Source organism: Ctenopharyngodon idella, chromosome 14, assembly GCF_019924925.1.
Source record: "Ctenopharyngodon idella isolate HZGC_01 chromosome 14, HZGC01, whole genome shotgun sequence".
Classification (NCBI taxonomy): domain Eukaryota; kingdom Metazoa; phylum Chordata; class Actinopteri; order Cypriniformes; family Xenocyprididae; genus Ctenopharyngodon; species Ctenopharyngodon idella.
In genome coordinates this window covers 2972673-2995786 of record NC_067233.1, presented here as the reverse complement: position 1 = coordinate 2995786, position 23114 = coordinate 2972673, and the positions used below count along the sequence as shown (strand labels likewise).

Genomic DNA, 23114 nt, shown 5'->3' with positions numbered 1-23114 from the left:
TGTCTTGTGATAGAAGTGATATTTGGAAAGAAATTTATCAATTTATAACAGGAGAATGCATAAAAAAAAAAAATGATAGAATGTCGAAGACACCCAGTGGCTATTTTTGGTACAGCGCCTAAACAAAATCTCATGGGAACTTCAATTTTTGTGATATCAACTTCAAATTTGGAACACAACTTGGTTGGACATGGCTTTCATTTGATAGAAATTTTAGAGTCAAATATATTTGATAAAATATAAAATATATAAAATATAAATTGATCAAGTATACACAAATATCTCCGGGGTTTACAAAAGCTACCGCTCACCTCATCTTGGACAGTCGGACCATCTGTCCCTGATTCCAGCCTACAAGCCACTCATAGGCAGAATAAAACCACAAGTCAAGACAGTACAAAGGTTTCCTCAGCCCTCCAGGATTGTTTTGAGGACACTAGGTGGGAGCTCTTTGAACAGCCAGACTTAGAGCTCTACACCTCTACAGTTTTGTCTTACATTACGTTTTGCACAGATACTGTAACTCAGAAAAAAACTAATTAAGGTGTTCCCAAATCAAAAACCCTGGTTTAACAACAGAGTGCGGGAGCTGCTCAGAGTTCGGGATGTAGCGCTACGATCACAAGACAGGGAGGAGTACAGGAGAGCCAGGGCTAACTTACACAAGGGCATCTTATCAGCGAAGCGGGAATAAACAACACATTGAGAAGAACTTCCCTGCAGCATGTGGCAAGGTGTAAGGAACATCACTGACTATAAGAAGAGGAATAGTCACCCTACCTTCATCGACCCCTCCCTTCCTGATCAGCTAAACACATTCTTCTTCACCCGCTTTGAGAACAGCCCCAGTTTTGACATAAGGACAGACCCAGACCCAGATATCAGTTTCTCAGAGAGCGATCAGCCACTCACTCTCCAGAATTACCAGGTTAAGAGGGCACAATACAACATTAATTGCCATAAAGCCATGGGGCCGGATGGCGTTTCAGGGTGAGTATTGAAGTCACGTGCTTATGAGCTTTTAAAGGATTGTCGGCTCTTCTCTTCCAAGCTTGGGTGACATCTACTCAAACCGTCTTTTCACACGAGCTACAAACATCCAGCAGGACTCCTTACATCCTGGGAATCCTTTTTTTGCCACCCTCCCCTCAGGTAGACTAAGAACCCCAGGAACATGAACAAATAGGCTGCGGAACAGTTTCTCTCCCAGGGCTGTGGACAGGTTGCAGAAGCTTAAGTAACCTCAGACCAGTGGCACAGTTCCTCAACAAACCGTCCATACCGGCGTGATGAATACGATCCTCAACTGGATGGAACTGGAATAATTACTTTGACTGTTGCGATCCCATTGGACTTATGATAGCTGCCTGAATCGTAACAAAGCACGGTTCTCCAGAGGAGAACTGGCCCCCTGACTAAGCCTGGTTTCTCCCAAGTTTTTTTTCCTCCATTTTAACACCTGTTTGCCACCTGATGTCACCTGTTGGAGTTTGGGTTCCTTGCCGCTGTCGCCTTTGCCTTGCTTAGTTGGGGACACTTGACATTTGATATTCAACAGTGTTTTGATCTGCCTGCATTGACACCATTGTATGAGAACTGAACTGAGCTGGATGATGGCATCACTGATAAATTATAGATAAATTAACTAAATTAATAACTATTGATTCTTACATCGGAATGAATCAATACTGAATTTACTTAAGATGGATAATGACACCATTTTCTTTAAGAGCTGCTGTGCAGCCAAAATTATATACCAGTTATCTCTGTAAAGCTGCTTTGACACAATCTGCATTGTTAAAAGCGCTATTTAAATAAAGGTGACTTGACTTGACTCAGACATAAACATGCAATGCACTTTATGCACACATAATAGTAAGCTGTATTCAATCGGACTGTGTACAATAATTGGGACTCTGGGGCAATAACTAATTTTGACTGTGTGTATTCTTAGTTATCTATCTATCTGGGCTTTTATCTGGGCAATAACTCATTTTAACTGTGTGTACTCTTAGTTATTTATTTATCTGTTCTTAAATATATTTTTTTATTGTGCTGCATACTGGATTGCTCCAAACTGAATTTCATTGTATTAAATATGCAATAACAATAAAGACCTTGAGATATAAAATAAAAAATGTTTAGTACAGTACATTTGATTTACAGTAAATTTAAACTTCCATAACTTTTTCATAGGTTGTTTTAATGTTTTCAAAAGTGTTTTCATGTCAGCAATAATCTGCTGGGTGTCTTTTTTTAAACAAAATGAAACTTAGGTCTGTACTCCAAAGCATTCTTGAATTATAATCATGTAGTTTGGATAGTACATTTTCATGTCTATTCTCAAAAATGGGGGTGACACTTAAAGAGTTAATTGAACAAAAGTCAAAAAGCCCATCAAGAGAAAATTCTTAAGTCTTTTTTTTATGTTTATTATTATTAGTTTCGTCATTTTCCCAAAATTAAAAAAAAAAGAAGAAGAAAAGGGAAGAAAAGGACTGAGAACAGGAAACCTGATAAATCAGGATATAGTTGCTATGACATTTTATAAAACAAAACAATTCCACCTTTACTATATTGAGACAACAGGATTTGTGCGTGAAAAAGACAATCTTGAGGCCTTACTGGTTTCCCAGAATTAACAAACTTCTCCATCTCTCACTCCATCCAAAAGTGCAAACAGTGATTCAACATACAAAAAGGCACATTTTTTCAGTCATAACTGAGTAACGACGAAGGAAAAGCTTACAGGTTTTTGTGCCGGATGGGTGTGTATGAAAAATGATCATATCATTTACCCTATAAGTACACAGGATATTGCTTTTAATTTTGGTTTATTACACAACAGGCTAAAACAGTGTGACTCTAAACATAGCACTGATCGAAGAACAATTACATAACAGAAGAAACTGTGGCACTCAAAGGACTCTGTCTAGTATTTCCAGAATGCTGCTGTGGAAAAGGCCCGTTTTCCCACTGATCTCCTGGGTCACAAGAAGCCTTCCATCTGCTCGAGGCCTTTGAACGATGACTATTTCACCTTCGGTCAGCGTGAGCTCTGCATCTGTTTTAGCGTTGTATCCCTTCATTACCCTATATCTAAAGAAAACAACATCTGTGAACATCAAAAACAGTATCAACCTCTTTCAGAATGCACCACATCAAGCATATCTGAATGGATCTTCTTGACAGGAAATGTTTATCTGTTTCGGTGCATTATCTCGAGAGATCTCTCGTAATATTATCTGCTGACTGACAATTTTCAGGAGGAGGGAAAAAAAAAAAACTGCAACTAATTTCTAGGTAACTTTCCCACACATGAGCAATTAGATCAGATAACGCAATACTTCCTCTTTAAAGACCCACTCAAAAAAAACTTACCTATTAGAGCCCGACTGGTTGTTGATCAAGACTGGCTTCATATTTAGCGAGAGGCAGTCCGTGGCGGCGTGATCCTGACCTGTGCTCTTTCTGGCTGGAAGTGTTTTTGTGTCTTTAAGAACTAATGTACTTCCATCCCGACCTAAGATGGCTGACGGGTTCCAGTGGTCTAGGGCCGACTGCGAACTAGAGATATGTCCTGTGGTCGAGGCGGATGCCATTTTTGATGTTGTCTGAGAAGCATCGTGAGTCAGGAACCGCACTGACTTTACTGGCTAAAAGAACATAAAAAAACACATTCAGTCAGCTGATGTAGTTCATTTGAAATCCTTACGAAGCATAACTATTAGGGGTATACATGTCACATGGGTACATGTATTCGTCCCGAACCGTCCCGTTTTGGTGCATACAGTCAGACGATGAATACATTCAGTCACAGGCGATTCAAACCCCAATCCAGAAGGGGGCGCTCGTGATAATGCAATGCTGTAGGCTAACCGTCACAACAGGAAAAAACGCAGAAGAAGAAGAACAGACGATCTATGCATACATTTGTTTACATGCAATCTCTCAACCAGTCTTTCAACTGCGGAAAGACATCAATAAAACAGCTTGAGGATAATATCTCACGTAGCATTACATTTACCTCAGGAAAGTCATTTAGTGTCCACAGCATGTTAGTTCACTACAGAAATTAAGCATTTCACTAAATATATGCACTATATTAGCATATATATTCATTATATTTACTTTACCTGTTAGTAATGACTTGAATATTTAACATATGTTTTAATAAATTTGTCATGAAAACAAGTTATCACAGTAACTGTGTAAATGATTATTTGATATTTCAAAAATTATTTGGAGTAGAAAAATAATTAGGGCCCAAGCCTTGAGGATTATTTTTTTTTTTTTTTTGCGACTTCTCGGGCACTTTTGGGGTCCTTAACGTGCTCGAAAACTCTTGAAATTTTGCACACGTCGGAATCGTCAACCATCAGGGCCGGGCCGAAGCTGGTCTGTGAAAGGATTCTTGATATCTTAAATACTGTTGCCATGGCAATGCATCAAACTTTAACAATCTTTTTGGATGTTTTTGAGCCCCTTAGCATGCTTCAAATTGCATGAAAATCGACACATATGTCAGAGTTGTTGGCCAGTAGACATGGGCAAAGCCTTAGAAGCAGGTGGGGAGAAGGGCCTTTATAGCGCCACCTTTTGACAAAAAACCTTTCGAGGTTAGTTTTGCCTACAGTAACCAAACTCGGTACATATATTGATCTCATTGAGCCGGGCAACTTTCTAATTTACAGTCATTAGCTATTTTGGTTTGAATTTGGATATTTTTGAAAAAGCAGGCTCTGAATTTTAAACTACTACTCCTAAGGGATTTGTTAGATTCACACCATTTTTTTCAACATGATAAGACATTCAAGATTGTGAATGGATGCTGGATGTTTCGAATAGTATTGCCATGGTAAGGGATTTAAGTACCGTCAAAAAAGGGAAACAGGAAGAGTCTTATATCTTTACATAATTCTTTCACATTCACCCAGTTGAAATGCATATTGCCAGTGGTGCACAGTTTCCCTAAATCCTCCGGGGTGGAGGTGGCACTGGGGCTTGGGCCCGTCATCGCTGCTTGCAGCTATATTTTTATAATTAGATTTAGAAAATAATGCAAAACCTGTAATTTACTTTTTTTATTGTTGATTATTATATCTAAAAAAAATAAATAGCAACTGAATTTAATAGTTTGGGCTCTGTTGTTAATTTATAATCTTTAATGTTATAGTAATGTGCAAGAAAGGGCTCCTTGTATATAGTTTACAGCATTGGCTGAGATAGATTTTTTTTATCCTAAAGAAAATGTTAATTTATTTAAAGAGAGAGACACAATTTGTTCAGTAAACAACTGTTTAAGAAAAAAATAAGAAAAAATAAGCAATTTTATGTTTAGTTTTCATGACTTCAATATTGAGGTACGTACCGAACCGTCATGTTTGTGTACCGTTACACCCCTAATAGCTATTATTCCTAAACACTTCCAAGATAATTTTTTATTTACCTTCTCTGCATTGTGCTTATGAGCATCTGGTTTAACCAGAATGGATTGAGGAGCTGTGCTGGCCTCTTTCTGGACAGGATCCCTGCTGACTGGTTGATATCCACCAGCAGAGGGAGCTGTTGTTTCATATGCCCAATGCTGCGTCTTGATGGGGTTTGAGAACAAACCGTTTCTCTTTTTGGGAAGAACAGGTGAGCGACCGAAAGTGTAGATCTGTCCCAAATCCTGAGGTGGAGGCTGAAGGCTTAGGATGGAATTTGAGTTGTAGCTTCCGTGGTGAGGCAACCCTAAACGAAAGGCCAAGCAGAAGTGTGTCAGTGCATCTGACTGAACAAATACACAAATATACCTGCTGCAGGAGAAACACAGCCCATGCAAGTTAATGTCTGTATGTCTATATGAAGAGAAAATAATCCATATATACTTTTTTCAATCAAAATTAACTCAAAATTATTATTAACGAAGTACACAAACATGTACCTGTTTTGTAAAGAGGGCTGATACACAACCAGTAAAACGTTTGGAATAATTAAGATTTTTTTAATCGTTTTGAAAGAAGTCTCTTATGTTCACAAAGGCTGCATTCATTTAATACAGTAAAAACAGTAATATTGTGAAATATTATTACAATTTAAAATAGCTTTCTTCTAGTTTAATATACTTAAAAATGTAATTTATTCCTGTGATCAAAGCTTAATTTTTTAGGATCATTATTCCAGTCTTCAGTGTCACATGATCCTTTGGAAATCATTGACCAGCGTGGGCTGGGACCATCAGGTGCTGCACCACAGCGTGGGCCAGCAAACACCTGCGCCCTAGAGCATCATGGGAAACCACACGCACCCTTTCACTCCCATCTCTGTTGCTCTTTTTCCATCAAATACGCTCATCTGTGATGATTCATGTGTTTCAGTAAGCAGAACATGTATTTTTAATGATTTTTCAATGATTTGCTGATCAATTATCAATTATTATTTCGTTCTTATTATCAATGTTGAAAACATTGTTTTTGCTGCTTAATATTTTTGTGGAAACTGCAACATTTTTTTAAATATTCATTGATAAACAGAAAGTTCAAAAGAACAGCATTTATTTGAAATATATCTTTTGTAGCGTTATAAATGTCTTTAATGTCATTTTTTCAATTTAATGTGTTCTTGCTAAATAAAGCTATTCATTTCTTTAAAGCGAGACACTACAGGTTAAAACGCTGTTTTTTTCGATTTTGATATCAAAAAGGCTTTTAATAAAGTGTTTTTTCAGACTAGTGGTAAGAAAACATCCAAAATCCACCTTTAAGCATTTATTTTTTTGGCACTTTATCTATTTTTGTCTATAGATTTCAATTACAATACATATTTTTTAAGGCCGTTTTCTCAAAATTAGTTTTTTCTCCTACACTGAGCCATATATCTTCACTTCAGAAGCACTTACATACACTAAACTTTACAGTTTTTTTTTTTTTTTTTTTTTTTTTTTTACAAGGGATTTGTTCATATATAATTGTACAGATTATATACAACATTTTATTTCAAAGAAAAATTGTGAAAATGTATTTTTTTCTGACTGTTGACAGTATTTTCTGAATTTATGGAGTGATAAAAAGAGATATCCTCTGTAAAAACCTGTAAAAAAAAATGAAACAAAAACTCTGAAAATGACTTCATCCAATGCTCAGATTTTTGTACTAGAAATTCTGTCAGGACCACTATCGTCAAATATGATTGATAATAGCATAGAGTTTGTATTGGCGGTATGGTTCTGTTCTGGGCAAGAACTGAGCAGCAATAACCCCCCTAGGGTAAAGAGAACAGAACCAACATATGCAGATATAATTAATGTCAATATTTTAACATGTACACATATTTCAAGGATTAGTCTGATTCATGGGAATCCTAAGGCCAATCCTGACTGAAGAGACGAGGAGCTGGGGATGGAGGAGGGTAATTAGCTCCTGAGAAATGCAATAGCTGCTGATAATACTGAGGAGCTTATATATGAATGCTGTGATAGGCGTCGTATTCCCATAGGTAGACATAAGTCACCTGGGAGTCAGCTGATGCGAGCTTGACTGACGTGACCTGCCAGATCTGACGCTGGATTTTATGCAAATTAGTGCATTTTTAAGTAAATAATGCCTCATTTGCATATTTAAACAACATTTTAGAAAACTTGTAATACAAAAAAATTTTTGCAATTCTTATTGTAATCAGTCCACTGGGGAAGTATGGTGATAACTATCAGTTAATTTTTTTACCCTATTCACCTGCAGTGTCTCGCCTTAAAACAAAAATCTTACTGACCCTTAAACTTGAATGGTAGTTTATCGCTGTTTCCACAAAAATGTGAAGAGTTTTCAGCATAGATAATAATCAAAAATGTTTCTTGAGCAGCAAATCAGCATTTCTGAAGGATCATGTGACACTGAAGACTGGAGTAATGATGCTGAAAATTCAGCTTTGAATCACAGGAATAAATTATGTTTTAAAATATATTCAAATAAAAAACAGTTATTCTAAACTGTAATAATATTTCACTGTTTTTACTGTATTTTTGATCAAATCATAAGAGACTTTCAAAAACCTCCGACTGGTAATGTATATTGACTTACAAGGATGACATGTGTAAATAAAACACTAATTCGACTAGTTTTTGATTTATAACAGTTTCAATGGTTTAAGGTTGACAGCGTGCTGGGGCTTGTCGGCTCTCACCTCTGTGTGTGGCATGGAAGGCGCGCCTCACTGTGCTCCATCCCTGCTTTCCACCCAGCTGCGGTGCTCTCCCAGGACTGGCAGATGACATCACAGCCATTGTTGCTGAAGGGGTGTCGCCGTTTACTCTGTCTAGGGCCAGGACAACAGCCTGCGGCTTGTGTGGGGTGTGTCGTTTTGTTGACAATGTGCTTGTATTAGGAATGGCAGGTTTGGTTTGCTCAAGAAACCTTGCAGATGTTCTGTGAGAAAGTTAGTATGTTACCTTAAACTTGATTATCAAGATAATAGGCGTGTGCTTGTAAAAATAAAAGTGTTCCTAAAAATGTTGCACTGTTTAGTAGTTCTTCAGGTCTTCCATGCACTAATAAACTGATCTAAAGAGCCTATATCAATCGATATTTCTTAATAATGTGTTTATTATATTAAACAATGTAAGAAGTTGTTGTAACTGTTCTTCTGCTCACCTGAGCACAGGTGTAACATAGTTAGCCGGCAGGATCCCTACTTTGCCTGTTCTGAGAGACAGTCCACGCAGCCATCCCTCTTTGAATTTCCCATAAACCCCCACCATTTCACCCTTCCTCAGTTCCAGCTCCTCAGAGCGATGGGGTGTGTAGGAATACAGCGCTGCGCACCTAAACAGATCATACATCAAGGTAAAGAAATATTTCAGACAAACACCCAAAAATGAAAATACTGTCACTGTTTATTCACTCAAACCCATACTTTTTTTTTGCTGTATGAGCAATGTAAAGATTCTTCAAAAATGTCACTTTAAAAACCCAAGCAGTAACTAAGCATCTTTACAATCTACAAAATGTTTTCGTTTTAATGCAAGAAAATCTTTTAGGTGTTCTTAGAAGGTACATATGATCTTAAAAGCACTTACACACTGATGGAGAGCTGCTGTGTGGCAGACATCTTGCTCTCTGATGGCATTGGGGACGCCTGGGGGTTAATCAGTGCCATGGTGATGGTCGGCGGACTTTCACTGCTCATTGTCCTGTCCCTCTGTAATAGTCAGAAAGTACTGTAACTGGTAATTTTCCTGTCTTTGCAAAAACACTGACAGCAATGTAATCTCTTCAATACAAGTTTTCGGAAACACTACAATAGATTTGTTGAACTCTAAACATTCATGCTTATGTAGACCCTTGACAACACGTCTTTTATTATATGCAAACAATTATGAGTAGCACTTTATGATTACTTTATAATAATGAATTAACAAAACAAACAAATGAGACAAAATGTAAGACAAGATCAAATAAAACAAGGCACAAAAAGACAAGAAAACAAAATAAACAAGACTGAAAACAAAACAAGACAAAGCAAATTAAAACAAAAAAGACAAGACAAAAAACAAACAAAATAAAGCGTGAAAACAAAACAAAACAAAGCAAAAAAAACCAAAAAGGATAAGGATAAGACTAAAAACAAAAGTAGAAAACAAAACAAACAAATAAAAAAGAGAAAGTAAGATAAGACCAAACAAAATAAGGCAACACAAAAAGACAAGGCAAAAAAACAAAATAAACAAAGCCTGAAAACAAAACAAGACAAAAACAAAGCAAAAAACAAGAAAAACAAAATAAAACAAAAAAGACAAGACAAAAAACAAAATAAAGCGTGAAAAAAACAAAGCAAAAAAAACCCCAAGACAAAATAAAATAAAACAAAAAAGACAAGACAAAAAAAAAAAATAAACAAAGTGTGAAAACAAAATAAGACAAACAAACCAAAAAAAGACAAAACAAAATGAAACAAAAAGACAAGACTAAAAACAAAAGTAAAAAACAAAACAAAAACAAATAAAAGAGACAAAAAGTAGGATAAGATAAACAAAACAAGGCAACACAAAAAGACAAGACAAAAAAAAAAAGGCTAAAAGCAAAAAGGAAACAAGACAAAAACAAAATAAGACAAAAATGGCAAGACTAAAAACAAAAGTAAAAAACAAAAACAAAAAAAGAGACAAAAAGATAATATCAAACAAAACAAAGCAACACAAAAAGACTAAACAAAAAACAAGACGAAATCTGATAAGACAAGACCAAAAATAATTGAAAGACCATGAGGAACTTGAAATGCTCACTGTACTTCTGCAATAGCTTTGATGACTGCAAGTTTAATGACACATTACTATTACTACTGTAAAGAGTTAATTATGTAACAATCAATTATTTCCAACTTTTATGCAATCCCTAACATTAACTATAAACAGATAAATCAACATTTCACAAATAAATTATAATGAAGTTTTATGGTTAATTCAGGAGTTATTTTGTATAGTTACATAACCGCAAATGAAACATCTGACATCAGTCACAGAGCTGACTCAGAAGACTGAGACTTTTCCTCACTGATAACAAACGACTAATATTAAGGCCGTGGGCTCATGGAAGAGAGTCACATGGGTTGTTGGAGAAATATGTCTGGGCAACTGAGTCATGAGTCCTTCTCTTCTACTGAGATCCAGTCAAATAATAGTGCATTACAAAAGCATGATGAAACGAAAGCGATCTGTGAATCCTGTAGAGTTTCTGTATCTTTGACAATTTCCACGCCTCACTTAAACACTTACACCTACAGTATTTCCCATAATTATCTTAGAGAGAGCAGGTGATTACAGCTTAGTTACATCAGCACTGCCACAGAAGACACAGAAGACACAGAAGGCCTAAAGAGTTATAAATTAACACATTTTATTCAAAGCGACTTACAAAGGAGAAGAACAGCACAGGTGATTCATCCTAGCGAGGCGGTAACATTAACATAAGAAGTGCTGCAATCCAATATTGTATCTTAACAGTGCCGCAAGAGTACAATAGAGCATTTATTTTAAGAAAGTAAGTTCAGTCCCAGCTTATATCACTGAAAAAATTTGGTGTAGGATTTACTTTGAAATCATGTTCAATAATTACAAATGAACAGCAAATAACCCATTGAATTAAACATGAAATTTTGAAATAGAAAGACTGAAATAGTATTTTCTTGTAACTTTGAAAAATAATTTTTTTAAAACATATGTGTCTTTGTCTTTACTATGTACTTGTGTAAAAGAAAATTATTAAGTACAATGTACTTATTGTGTTGCTGCTATCTAGGTGAGATATGGGTAAGGTTAGGGACAGGCTTTATGGTACGGTTAAGTTTAAAGTTGGTTAAGGGAAAGGTCAGCATAGATGTAATTACAGAAATTATTTACAACTGTAATTACATGCAAGTATTTGTGTACATTTATGTACAAAGTAAATGCACTGTATCACACTTAATATAAAGTGAGCCCATCATTTATAACTTTCTTGTATCTATTTAATTTTCGCCTTTTAAAAAATGTAATTAGTATGGAAGCTTGTTTCTGCCACTAAATAAAAAATAAAATAGATAATTGCGACTTTTTATCTCACAATTCTGATTTTTTTTTTTTTCAGAATTGCGTGATATAAACTCACAATTCTGAGAAATGAAGTCACTTTTTTTCCCTCTGAATTGGACTTTACAACTCGCAATTGCGAAAAAAGTCAGAATTGCAAGATATAAACTCGCAATTACGAGAAAAAAGTCAGAATTGCAAGATATAAACTCGCAATTACGAGAAAAAAGTCAGAATTGCAAGATATAAACTCGCAATTGCGAGAAAAAAGTCAGAATTGCAAGATATAAACTCGCAATTGAGAAAAGAGTCAGAATTGCGAGATATAAACTCGCAATTGCGAAAAAAGTCAGAATTGCAAGATATAAACTCGCAATTACGAGAAAAAAAGTTAGAATTGCACGATATAAACTCGCAATTGAGAAAAAAAAAGATATAAACTTGCAACTCGTAATTGCGAGAAAAGTCAGAATTCAGAGATATAAACTCGCAATTGAGAAAAAAAAGTCAGAATTGAGAAATATAAACTCGCATTTTGGGAATTTCACATCTAAGGGCGAAAGATTTCCCCGTGCATACGAGTTCAAGTTGGTGATGCGAACTCATCACCGCCTTTAACATCCCACAATCCTGTGCTTTCCATTCCGTGACAGTTGAGCTATAAAAAAAAGATGACGTCTGAAAGTTGTGGTTGATGTTCAGTTTGTGTCTAAATGTACATTTTGACCAGATTTTTCCACTTTTGATGTTATTTCTAGAGAGAAATTTCTTATGCTTCCTCAGAAGCCTGTTTCGTGAGGTACTTTCATGCACAGATTCTGCCTACGCAGTCATTGCCTGATAAGGCAGTGAGGCAACAAGTCAGCTGCCTATACGCTTTCGGAAGCAGCCCATATTTGAATATATAGCAGCACAAATTCGATTTGAGATCTACGAAATAAGATTTTTAATAACTTGAAGTTTCAATCTGCTCCTCACAGCATGTCATATTGCCTCCAAATACTTGGAATAAACTGCATATAGGTCACATTTACTGTTGTCCAGCAAATTTTCAAAGGTGAAATCCAGTAATTTCAATCAGATTGGGAATTTCACTTCTAGGGGCGAAAGATTTCCTCGTGCATATGAGTTCAAGTTGGTCGTGTGAATTCAAAGTGTAGGGTGCTGCTTGGTTTGAAAGTGACTTTTGTGTGAGCGGTGCTTCATATATAACTACACTATAGACAACGGACCTTTTTTGCCCTCAAATTTTTGGTGAAATTGTATGGACTATTTTTATACGGCACCTGCCCCAGTTCACTTTAAATATATGAAAAAGAGCGGCCAGCAAATTCTGCAATATATCTTCTTTTGTATTCCATTAAAAGCTCATGAAGGGTTTGCACCAAAGATGAGTAAACACATTTTTTATTTTTTTATTTTTTTTTGGGCGATCTATCTCTTTAAATATTTTCCTTCCCATCGGAATGACACTGCTGAGTCAGAAAGCAGTGGGCATGTTTCCTGTGACTTCACACACGGTTGCACAACCTGAAGAAAAAACACAAATAATGCAAAAATCCAGTGTTAGCCGACCCCCCGAGTGATTCGCCTCCCCATGATGTGATGTTCTCCTCGCCATCTATTAATGACACAGCTGATGGCGGGAGGAGAGAGAGAGTCACTGCTCAGTGGAAAGGAATGAGCCTTTCAACCAGATAAGAGGAAAGTGTTATGTAACCCTATATGAGTCATGAGCTTATAAAGCAGCAACAGAGAATGGGGCATTTTTAGCACTCAAGCACGCTGGCTTCCTCTCGTATAGGAAAACATCTCAGACTGACAGCAGAGAGAAACATTTTTACTCATTTTTAAGGGGAAAATGCAAGAAGGAATTGCTTATTTTAGGTAAATCACATTCATTAGCAGTGATTTCAAAGCATATCTAATTTACAATACTGACAAAATCTTTTGCGTCATGGGCACATTAAGATATTATAATTATCGTTCCTTTTCTATATAAGATGGATCACAAATAACCAAAACAAACATTGCCTCACCAAATCTAAAAATGAAGATCTGACTCATCATCTCACTCTGAATCTGAATAGGATGTTAAAACGCATGATTTATCATCCAAAACACACTCAGTGTAGCTAAATCACACGCGTGGCTATCTAATCGCATTTCTGCGTAGCAAATAAATAGCCAATCATCATTCCTACACAAACAAAATGTGATAAAAACACAGCCGCACAGGGACTGCTCACCTTAGGCAAGTTTCTGTGAGAGCTCCTCAGACGTGGTTTGTTAAATGTGGCGAGTTGTGGCGTCTTGCTGGAGGAAGGCTGTGCGGTGGAGCTGATGTGAGGTGGCTGCTGGCTCTGGCTGAGGGGAGGATGGTTCAGGCTGTTCAGGAGACTGACATTTGGAGGCCTGGCTGACTTGTGAGATGCTCCAGCGAGCCGCCTGTGGATGTAAGCATCCGCGTTGACCCTAACGCCGCTCCGTGGGTGCGATTCCACCGAGTCCCTCCTCTTGCGTTTTTCCAGAAGCTCGTATGCCGCCGGATTCGGCTACAGCGGAAAGACACAAAAGCAGGTTAAAAAGAAGCTGAAGACATGCTGGTAAGCCACTTTAGTTTGCCAGTAGGAAAAGTGCAAGTTCAAAGCTATTAGTCCCACCTGCTCACCCCAAACTTCCTAAGTGGCAGCTGGAGCTGCTGATCTGAGGAACGCGACGTTAAGATGGACTGGTGCAGCACATGTGGGCAGGAGTGACGCTCCCCCTCCCTTTTCCCATGATGTGCTGCTCTGCCACCAAAGTAAAAGACAGCATTACTGTGCCTTCACGCTTGGCTGGTCACCGCTGAGATGCCCGACTGGCGCTGAGAGGGAGACTGGCTGTTTTATCTTACTAACCTCAGATATAATCCAGTGCACGGATAATGAAAAGAGCTCCTATCTGGAGCTCGATTATCCAGCGGCACATGAAGTTCACTGGAGCAGAATGCACATGTCAGTCACAGGACTGCAGCGTCACAAATAGCAAGCTCAATAACCACGTCTGAAAGCCCGTTATCACACTCCGTAAGTGGCTACTGACACCACGAGTGCTAAGAGATGAGGGCCTATTGTTCTGAATTTAATCGTGACATTAAACAGAGAAACGATTAGGGAAAATTTAAAAGATTGCCAAATAGTGACGGAGATTTCACGTCACAAAGCAGTGAGTGATGCAATTTTAAAATATAGCTGCAAGCAGCCATTAAGGGGCCAAGCACAAAGAAGGCACAAGTCATGCCACAATTGCTAGGAGCATCAGACCAAGTGCAACAATGAGCAATTAAAGGCATATTAAGATGATTTTAGGCAAAATGCCTGAAAAATCATAAATACAGTCACAAGATTTAATGGTTTAATGGCTTTTGACCAATAGGTGGCGCTGTGACCAATTTGATGTGGTGTAGTCAGAGGGAGGTGACAATGACACATGCAAAGTTTGGTGTCAATATTCCATAGCATTGCAGAGATACGGCCTCAAAAGTAATTTTGTTTGAGTTGGTTGAGTTTGAAAAAGTAGGTTTTTAAAGAAAATCGAAATGGCGGACAGGAAGTTTGGCTGATGATGGCAAAATTGGTATCTATGTTCTCGGCATGACCCAAAGAATCTAAAAAGACCAGTTTTTGTAAATTTCATTATAATTTTTGACCACAAGGTGGCACTGCACCGTAACTTTTTGAGTGCCTTCTGGGCATGGTGCCAAAGACACATACCGAGTTTCATAATGATACACCAATGCGTTCGTAAAATATAGCATTTAGTAACAAAATTCAAAATGGCCAATGCCCAAAATGGCCGATATGGGGAAATTGGATATCATTGAACTCGGCATGACGCCCCGAATCCACTTTTATCATTTTTGGACAAACAGTTAATTTTTCGTATCTCCGGACCAGTAGGTGGCGCTGCGCTGAAACATAGCATGTAGCCTCAGGTCATGCTTGTGATGACATGTACCAAATTTGGTCTGAATATGATAAAGTGTTGAGGAGATACAGTCTTGCGACAATTTTCACAAGCCCTACGTAAAATTCTTTCGCGTGTTTTTCAAAAATGGTTTAACAAATTGACTTGAATTCCATAACTTTTTGTCGGCATGGTCTGAAGATGATCTGGTTCAATTTTCGTGAAAATTGGAGCAATGGCCTAGGAGGAGTTCGAAAAAGTAGGTTTTTTGGAAAATTCAAAATGGCGGAAAAAATTTAATGACGGAAAATGACGTTGTTTCTAGCCATTATTAGCATAAATGTGAGTGCAACTTCAGACAGCTGTTGGTGCTAGAGGGATTGAGTTAGAGACTCCAAATTTGCTATGGTGACAGTTCAGACTGTCCTCTGTCAGTGTGCCAAATTTCATAACTTTCCCGCAAGTGGTTCTATGGGCTACCATAGACTTCCAGAGCGGAAACGGAAGAAGAAGAAGAAGAACGCCAATGATTACAATAGGTGCCTTTGCACCTTCAGTGCTTGGCCCCTAATTATTATTGCATAAAGGTTTAGAAAGTACAAAACAGTCAAGAAATGTCTGGGTTATTTTTAAAACTGAAAGAAAAATATGTTATTTTGCACAAAGAAGTCTATTTTTAGGATAATTAATTTTTTTTTGTTGTTGTTCTGTGACATTATTTTCATGGCAATTAAGCAAATATCCCTCATTCTCAATGGTCCACAATATTCTCATTACTGTAATTGCTTGAATCAGGGGTCATCAACAGGAGGTCTGTGGCGGCACAGCAGGCGTCTGCCAATTAATTTTTGATCTCAAACTAATTTGTGCTGAAGAAAATATAAAAATATTAAGTTAACTCCAACCAAACTAAAGTTAAGAAGCTGAAGTTCAGGAGTCCACTACTATATTTAATCAAAGATGAAGTTATTTTTTTCTAAGAAACTAATGTCCATTAGTTTTGTTTGTAGGTTGTTAAAAATCAAAAAAATTAAAAAGTTGCTAAAAATGACCAAATATAAGATTCTAAATTCAGCATGCTTCATTATCCCTTTCACATTAAAATGTGTTAAGTAAACTTAAAATGTATTGCACAACTATATGCACATTAACAATGATTATTTTAGTGGCTTTCAATTGTAATGTAAGAACCACAACAAAGTATGTGAATATAGTAATATCTAGTTATTATAGGCCAGGCTTAAAGTCCAACACTAACTTTTACACAAAATATAACAATAAAAGGTTGAAGAACCCTGGTTTAAATTTTAAAGCAGATTTAAAGGGGACATATAATACAAATCTGACTTTTTCCGTGTTTAAGTGCTATAATCATGTCCCCGGTGCATCTACCAACCCAGAAAACATGAAATAGGACAACCCAGTAACTTTGTTTTGGCAAGTGAAAAAACAATCCACATTTTTGCTGCGTGAGATTCTCCAGCTTTGTTGTTGTTGAGCAACCGAAGCGTGAGCTGTTAAAGCTCCGCCCTCTTTTGGAAAGGGGGCCGGGAGCAGCAGCTCAGTTGCATTTAAAGGGACACACACAATAAATATGAATATAGAGTAAATAAATGATTTAAACATTTCTTAAAAGATTCTCCATGTTTTGAAATCTACAATAAAAACTTGTTGTCTTACCTCTGTGAGCTGCAAAGGAAAAATCCCAACTTTGTCTCCAAGTTTACCTTCAACCCAATTTTCATTGACTTGTTTAATGAGAGTAATGCTGTCTCCCTGTGGGGGGGAAAGAGAGACAGCCATGTGTTAGGCAGCTGAGGGTGCATGGATGTCCCTGAAGACATTTACTTGGCTCGAATCACTCTAAGCCGCAGGCCCATTACACCCTTAACTCGGCTCCAGACCCATTTGAACCATCTGCTCTCAAAAAAAAAAAAAAAACACTCCAGGAAAATGTCCTTTAATGGAAGCTGTGCCTGAGTCAAAACTGTTATATAATTCAAGTCCTGTGGTGTGACTAACAATACTGCTATAAAAGAGCTTGAAGAAAAGAAATGTATTTGCTTCCCAGTTCCCACTATATAAATCACAGAAATGGGGCATGTAATACTCAACATACAATAGCCAAAAGAAGTATTTTGACACTTCAGTCACATGTAAAAATCAATGAATATCATTAAAGCAAGCACAGCTGGGTAGCAACCGAGTACATGTAATCTTGATTACGTGATCAGATTAAAAAAATTACTTTTTAAAATGCATGTAATCAGACTACAGTTACTTTTTTATCAATTACATAATTACATGTTATTCTCACAATGGCAGTAAATTATTCATAATTCATTGATTCTCACTACTGTCTTTTTTTTTTTTTCTTTTAAATTTTCATTTCTAAAAAAGCCTAAAAGTGTTTTCTTAGCATTGCAACACTGCATATCTAATCAACTCCTGATAAACATAATTCAAATAATAATTAATATCACTCACTGAGTCATTTAACCTTGTATTACCCTGTTTTTGGAAGGCTTTTGTCTTTCAAACACATTAAAATATACAAATTCACGTAATTTCATATTTACATAGGAAACTTTTTTGTCAGCTGAACCTCATGAGATTTAAGTCCATAAGGTAGGACAATAATAAAAGTAAGTCAATAATAAATAATAATAAAATTAAGTAAACAGTTCTCTGATTTCATTTAATGGTCACATGGCATGCATGTAAATGAATAAAAAAATTTTTTTAAACTTTTTTATATATTTTATATTATATAATACAATATATTTTCTTTGCATTTTTATATCAATATGGTACAAGATTATCCTATTTAAATCCATGTGATAAACGTGTAAGGTCAAAAGTAATCTAAAAGTAATCAGATTATATTACCTTAAATGTGTAATGTAATGTATTATGTTACTAACTACAATTTTTGTCATGTAATTTGGAATCAATAAAAATTTCTAAGTAATCTACCCAGCACCGAAAGCAAGTGTAATTTATATTTTAAAAAAGACAGCGCAAACACTTCTCACACAAAACATTTCACAAAAAGAGGATTGTTTATATTATACAAAAAATATACAGACAGAAGTATTTAGATACTTTCTGGCTGTATAGTTGCAAAGTCATTGCAAAAAAATGGCAGAAAAGTTTGTTTTGAGAGATGGTCTAGCATCATTTTAGCAGATGTCACATTTGTTAATGCAATGAAATTCATACATTTTTTAGTGTCCGAATACTTTTCGTGGTCACTGTACCAACAAAACTGAATAGTTGTAGTACACTGATTAAAGTAGAAGAGATTGACCTTGAAGAAGGTTAAGCATTCCTTGCTGTCATCTGGATCCAGATTGTTAGCGTTGAAGTCATAAAGTGCTCGGCAGAGGGCCAGGGGCTGCGGCTGCTCACTTATGACTCGCAAAACACTGACTGGAACCAGACCGCTGCTGTCTTTGCTTTCCCCATAATACCAGTTATCGTCTACTTTCCACCGCAGATAAATGATGTCACCTGACTTCATTGTGAGCTCCCCAGGTTTGTTACCATGGAAGTCATATAAAGCTTGGGCTTGCACCTGAAAGAAATAAAAATGATGCCGGTCAAGAACATATCTGGATCATATTTTACTCCAACTTCTAAAGAAAAAAAAAGATTTTACATTGTGGCATTATCGGCATGACAATTAAAGGGGACATATCATGAAAATCTGACTTTTTACATGTTTAAGTGCTATAATCGGGTCCCCTGTGCATCTACCAACCCAGAAAATGTGAAAAAGGACAACCCAGTAACTTTGTTTTGGTAAGCCTTTCTCTGAAAGCATATTAAAAAACGAGCTGCTCAGATGTCGCTCCCCTAGTGACGTAGGTAAGGGATCTTATTATAATATTACCAGCCCCTAATCTGCACATTTCCACCCACGGCGCCGACATTTTGTTTGTTTTCGCAAGGAAACGCCGACTGCTTCACAAACGAGGGTCAATTCAACGCTGGATTTGCACAAAAGATTAACATGACGGCACATGCTAGTCGATGAGTTGAATCAACTCCACAGCAACTACATAAATTTATCCACTAACCATTCAGAAACATCTAAAAGTTGTAACTTCTTCCTGAGTCTCTCCATCAGTGTCCGACTCCGGTTTGAACAATGTAAGGATGAACACCGTCATCATTTTGGCTGCGTGAGATTCTCCAGCTTTGTTGTTGTTGAGCAACCGAAGCGTGAGCTGTTAAAGCTCCACCCTCTTCTGGAAAGGGGGCCGGGAGCAGCAGCTCATTTACATTTAAAGGGACACACACAAAAACGCTGTGTTTTTCCTCAAATTTGACAAGCTATAATAAATGATCTGTGGGATATTTTGAGCTGAAACTTGATGGACACATTTCGCGGACACCAGAGACATCTTGTGAAAAGAGGCATAATAGGTCCCCTTTAAATGCATCCAATTCTTATTATCGTAATGCACAAAAATGATGATATGTCATTTAAATTATTACACTGACTTATATATATACTTTTGGGATGATTTTGAGATCTTGGGAAACTTTTCCCTCTGCATTTGCCTCTATTTTAGTAGACATGCATTTGACGTACTAGCATCCCAAAAGTTATCTCTCTAGTATGCATGTCTACTAAATTAGAGGCAAATGCAGTGGGGAAAAGTTTCCCAAGAGCTCAAAATCATCCCAAAAGTTTAACAGTGTTACTCTTTGTGGCTGCAAATGCAGTGGCTTTTTTCCCAAATGAAACTCAAATCCACCGACCTACTTAAACTAAACTAAGGCCCAGTGTGTTTCAGTGGACATTGTTAAACACACACAGAGATAAGTGAGCTCTTAAGCAAGTCGGAAAGGCAAACTGATCTCCCATATATCCCAACACAAAACCCATACTGATGTATTTATAAATACATAATTTACGCAGCACAGGATTATTGTTCTATCGAAAAACAAACATCATGTTTGACGTGGCGTGACAGAACAGACGCAATGTAATATAATACATTCAGGACAGATTTTTGGAAATATTCATATTTAACAACACTAATGATAAATCCACATCAAAGATAAAAACTTTTGGTCCCACTTTATATTGTGTCTTCAACTACTATGTACTAACATTGAAATGAATCATTTAATATAATGCACGTATTGTGCACATACGTGTTTTTACAATGTACTTATATATTTTTTTTTTAAATACCTGTAATCAGTTTCTGCAAAATCATCTATAATTACACTGTCAACCCTTCCCTTACTCCTTAAACCTAACCATACCACTAAACCTGTCCCTAACTTCACCCGCATGCACCTCAAAAGCAGCAAAAGTGCAGTACATTGTACCTAACAATTAATTTTTTGATGCAAGTACACAATAGACACCTAATATAAAGTGTGACCAAACTTTAAATTCACAAAGAAAAGCAAAAAAATCTCGACATGCAGGCAAGACCGACTCAAGTGCATGTCACAAAAGTGCAGAAAAAAAAAGACAAAAGCTGCATTCAAGCTCTAATGCAAGCAACATGTTGTACTTCTTACCCCCTGTGTTTCGGGCAGATCTTGAATGTAACTGCTTGAAAGGTCCTCCTGGACTGTAGAGCTCACATATCTGGATCGGTCCCTAGGTGCGCCCAGTGGACCCCGTTCCTGGAGGTTCTCTAGGAGTCTCAGTAGCAGCGGATTGGTAGGAAGCTCCTCCACTGATCCTGGAACAGCAGCTCTGCACTCTGGGCAGCACATCTGATGAGGGTGTGATGCCTCGTGCTGCTGAAGGCATGATTTACAGAACGTGTGCTGGCATGGCAGGACCTTGGCAGACACGTCCAAGGGCTCCATACACAAAGGACACTCCAACAGGTCCAAAACCGCCAGATCCTCCATCATGTACACTCCTCCTGCACACCTGACACATGATCACACGTGTTATACAGTATTCGATAACGTATTCAGAACTACTTTAGCAAAAACACACAATATTATATAATTATTTCTGTTTCTAATAGCTCGAGCTACTTCCGTCAACACCACCTCATCACGCTATTGTATGCTAATATGTAAACAGATGTGAACGCCGACAGCTTTTGTAAACACAGACACGACACATGATTATTTTTTACCTTGTATAACAATATTCTACATTAATTAAGCTTACATTTAGATTCATGTGTGTTATTTTGATCCCGCAGAAATGAAAAGCAAGTTTTCATTGAAATCAAGATCGGTCGAGTCGTCAGCACGTGACCTCAAGTCTACCTGGTTACACGAAACACGTCCACAGCGAAAGTGAGTTAGATATAAAACTGAACATTGTACTCAAATACAGTTAAATATTCACATACCTTATGGTCAAAAATAGAAAAACTGAGGGAAAAAAGGCCGACAGGCGACTGAGAGAGCAGGTCTAAACTGGATGTTTGCGGACAGGTGTCATCTTACACCGCAATGTCAATGAGATTCGGCCAGCAAAAACATGACGGAAAACACTACGGAATCTTCTTAAGTCAAAAAGAACTGTTCACCTAAATAATAGGTCATTATTTAAATGATAATTAATTAGTGAATAATGAATTATAGTCAGACTTTAGACAGATATTTTTCAGTGAAGTTGCTCTTAAGCTTCAGAAAAGGTTGGTTTTAAGAGGTCAAACTAAATATTATTTGATCTGTTTTATTTTCTGTTCATTTTAGAGTCAAAGACAAAGTGCAGTTTGTGATATTTTACAATAATTTACAATTAACAATAAAGATGACGTAATCATTAAAATGACAAAATTTGTAAAATATTTGTTAAATATAATGATAATTTTAAAAATGTGAGGGATTGCAAATTTTGCCACTCACTAAAAAAAATGTTGGGTTAAAAATAACCCAACAAGTAACCCAACTATGGGTACAGCACCTTCCCAACTGTGGGTTATTTTTAACCCAATGATTGGGTTATGTAAATATACATAATTGTATATTAAATTAAAAAAACACAAGTGTTTACATACATCAATTCAAAACCTATGCAAATTTGTACAAACAGTACACATTCGAAACCTATACAAACATGTACAGAGTAAACTCAAAACATAAATAAATATGTATACAGAACACAAAAATACAAAATGTTAATACATTTAAACCTACACAAAAGTGTACAGTACAAATAATTAAGCTGTCACCCAGTAGTAGTTTGCGACCAAAATGTAAATTTGTAGCCTACTATTGATACAAAATGCTGGGAATATTAATTAAAAACAACCCAAGTTGGGTTGAAAATGGACAAACTCGGCGATTGGGTTGTTTTAACCCAGCGGTTGGGTTAAATGTTTGCCCAACGTGCTGGGTAGTTTTATTTAACCCAACTATTGTTTAAAAATTACTATATGGCTGACTTAAAATGAACCCAAAATAGATTGGAAATTAAAAATCAGACACATAATTACTAGAGGCAACAATAATAATCAAAAGGTGAACATTTATTAATAAGCAATTTAAATGTGTACATTTTTAGCGGCATCTAGCGGTGAGGTTGCGAACTGCAACTAACGGCCCCTCCCTTTAGGAGAAGCTACGGTGGTCTCTGGCCGACACGACATATTGTCGTCTGAGACAGCAGGGAGTACATTAG

The 23114-nt window shown here is 36.8% G+C and overlaps 1 protein-coding gene across 2 annotated transcripts; it reads right to left on the bottom strand.

Annotated features, from left to right (window-relative positions):
- Nucleotides 1-2408: 2408 nt before the first annotated feature.
- On the bottom strand, nucleotides 2409-21980 carry sh3rf2 (SH3 domain containing ring finger 2). 2 transcript variants are annotated; one of them, XM_051860667.1, is made up of 12 exons: nucleotides 21838-21980; nucleotides 21651-21751; nucleotides 21038-21401; nucleotides 18801-19067; nucleotides 17171-17266; nucleotides 13792-14097; nucleotides 9056-9177; nucleotides 8631-8801; nucleotides 8164-8405; nucleotides 5450-5736; nucleotides 3382-3656; nucleotides 2409-3099 (listed from the first exon to the last, which is right to left on the bottom strand). In XM_051860667.1, coding segments are annotated over exons 2-12 (2313 nt in total). In that variant the 5' UTR covers nucleotides 21653-21751; nucleotides 21838-21980; the 3' UTR covers nucleotides 2409-2918. The 2 variants fall into 2 exon arrangements, with proteins under 2 accessions (XP_051716627.1, XP_051716628.1); XM_051860668.1 differs by lacking the exon at nucleotides 21651-21751.
- Nucleotides 21981-23114: the final 1134 nt, after the last annotated feature.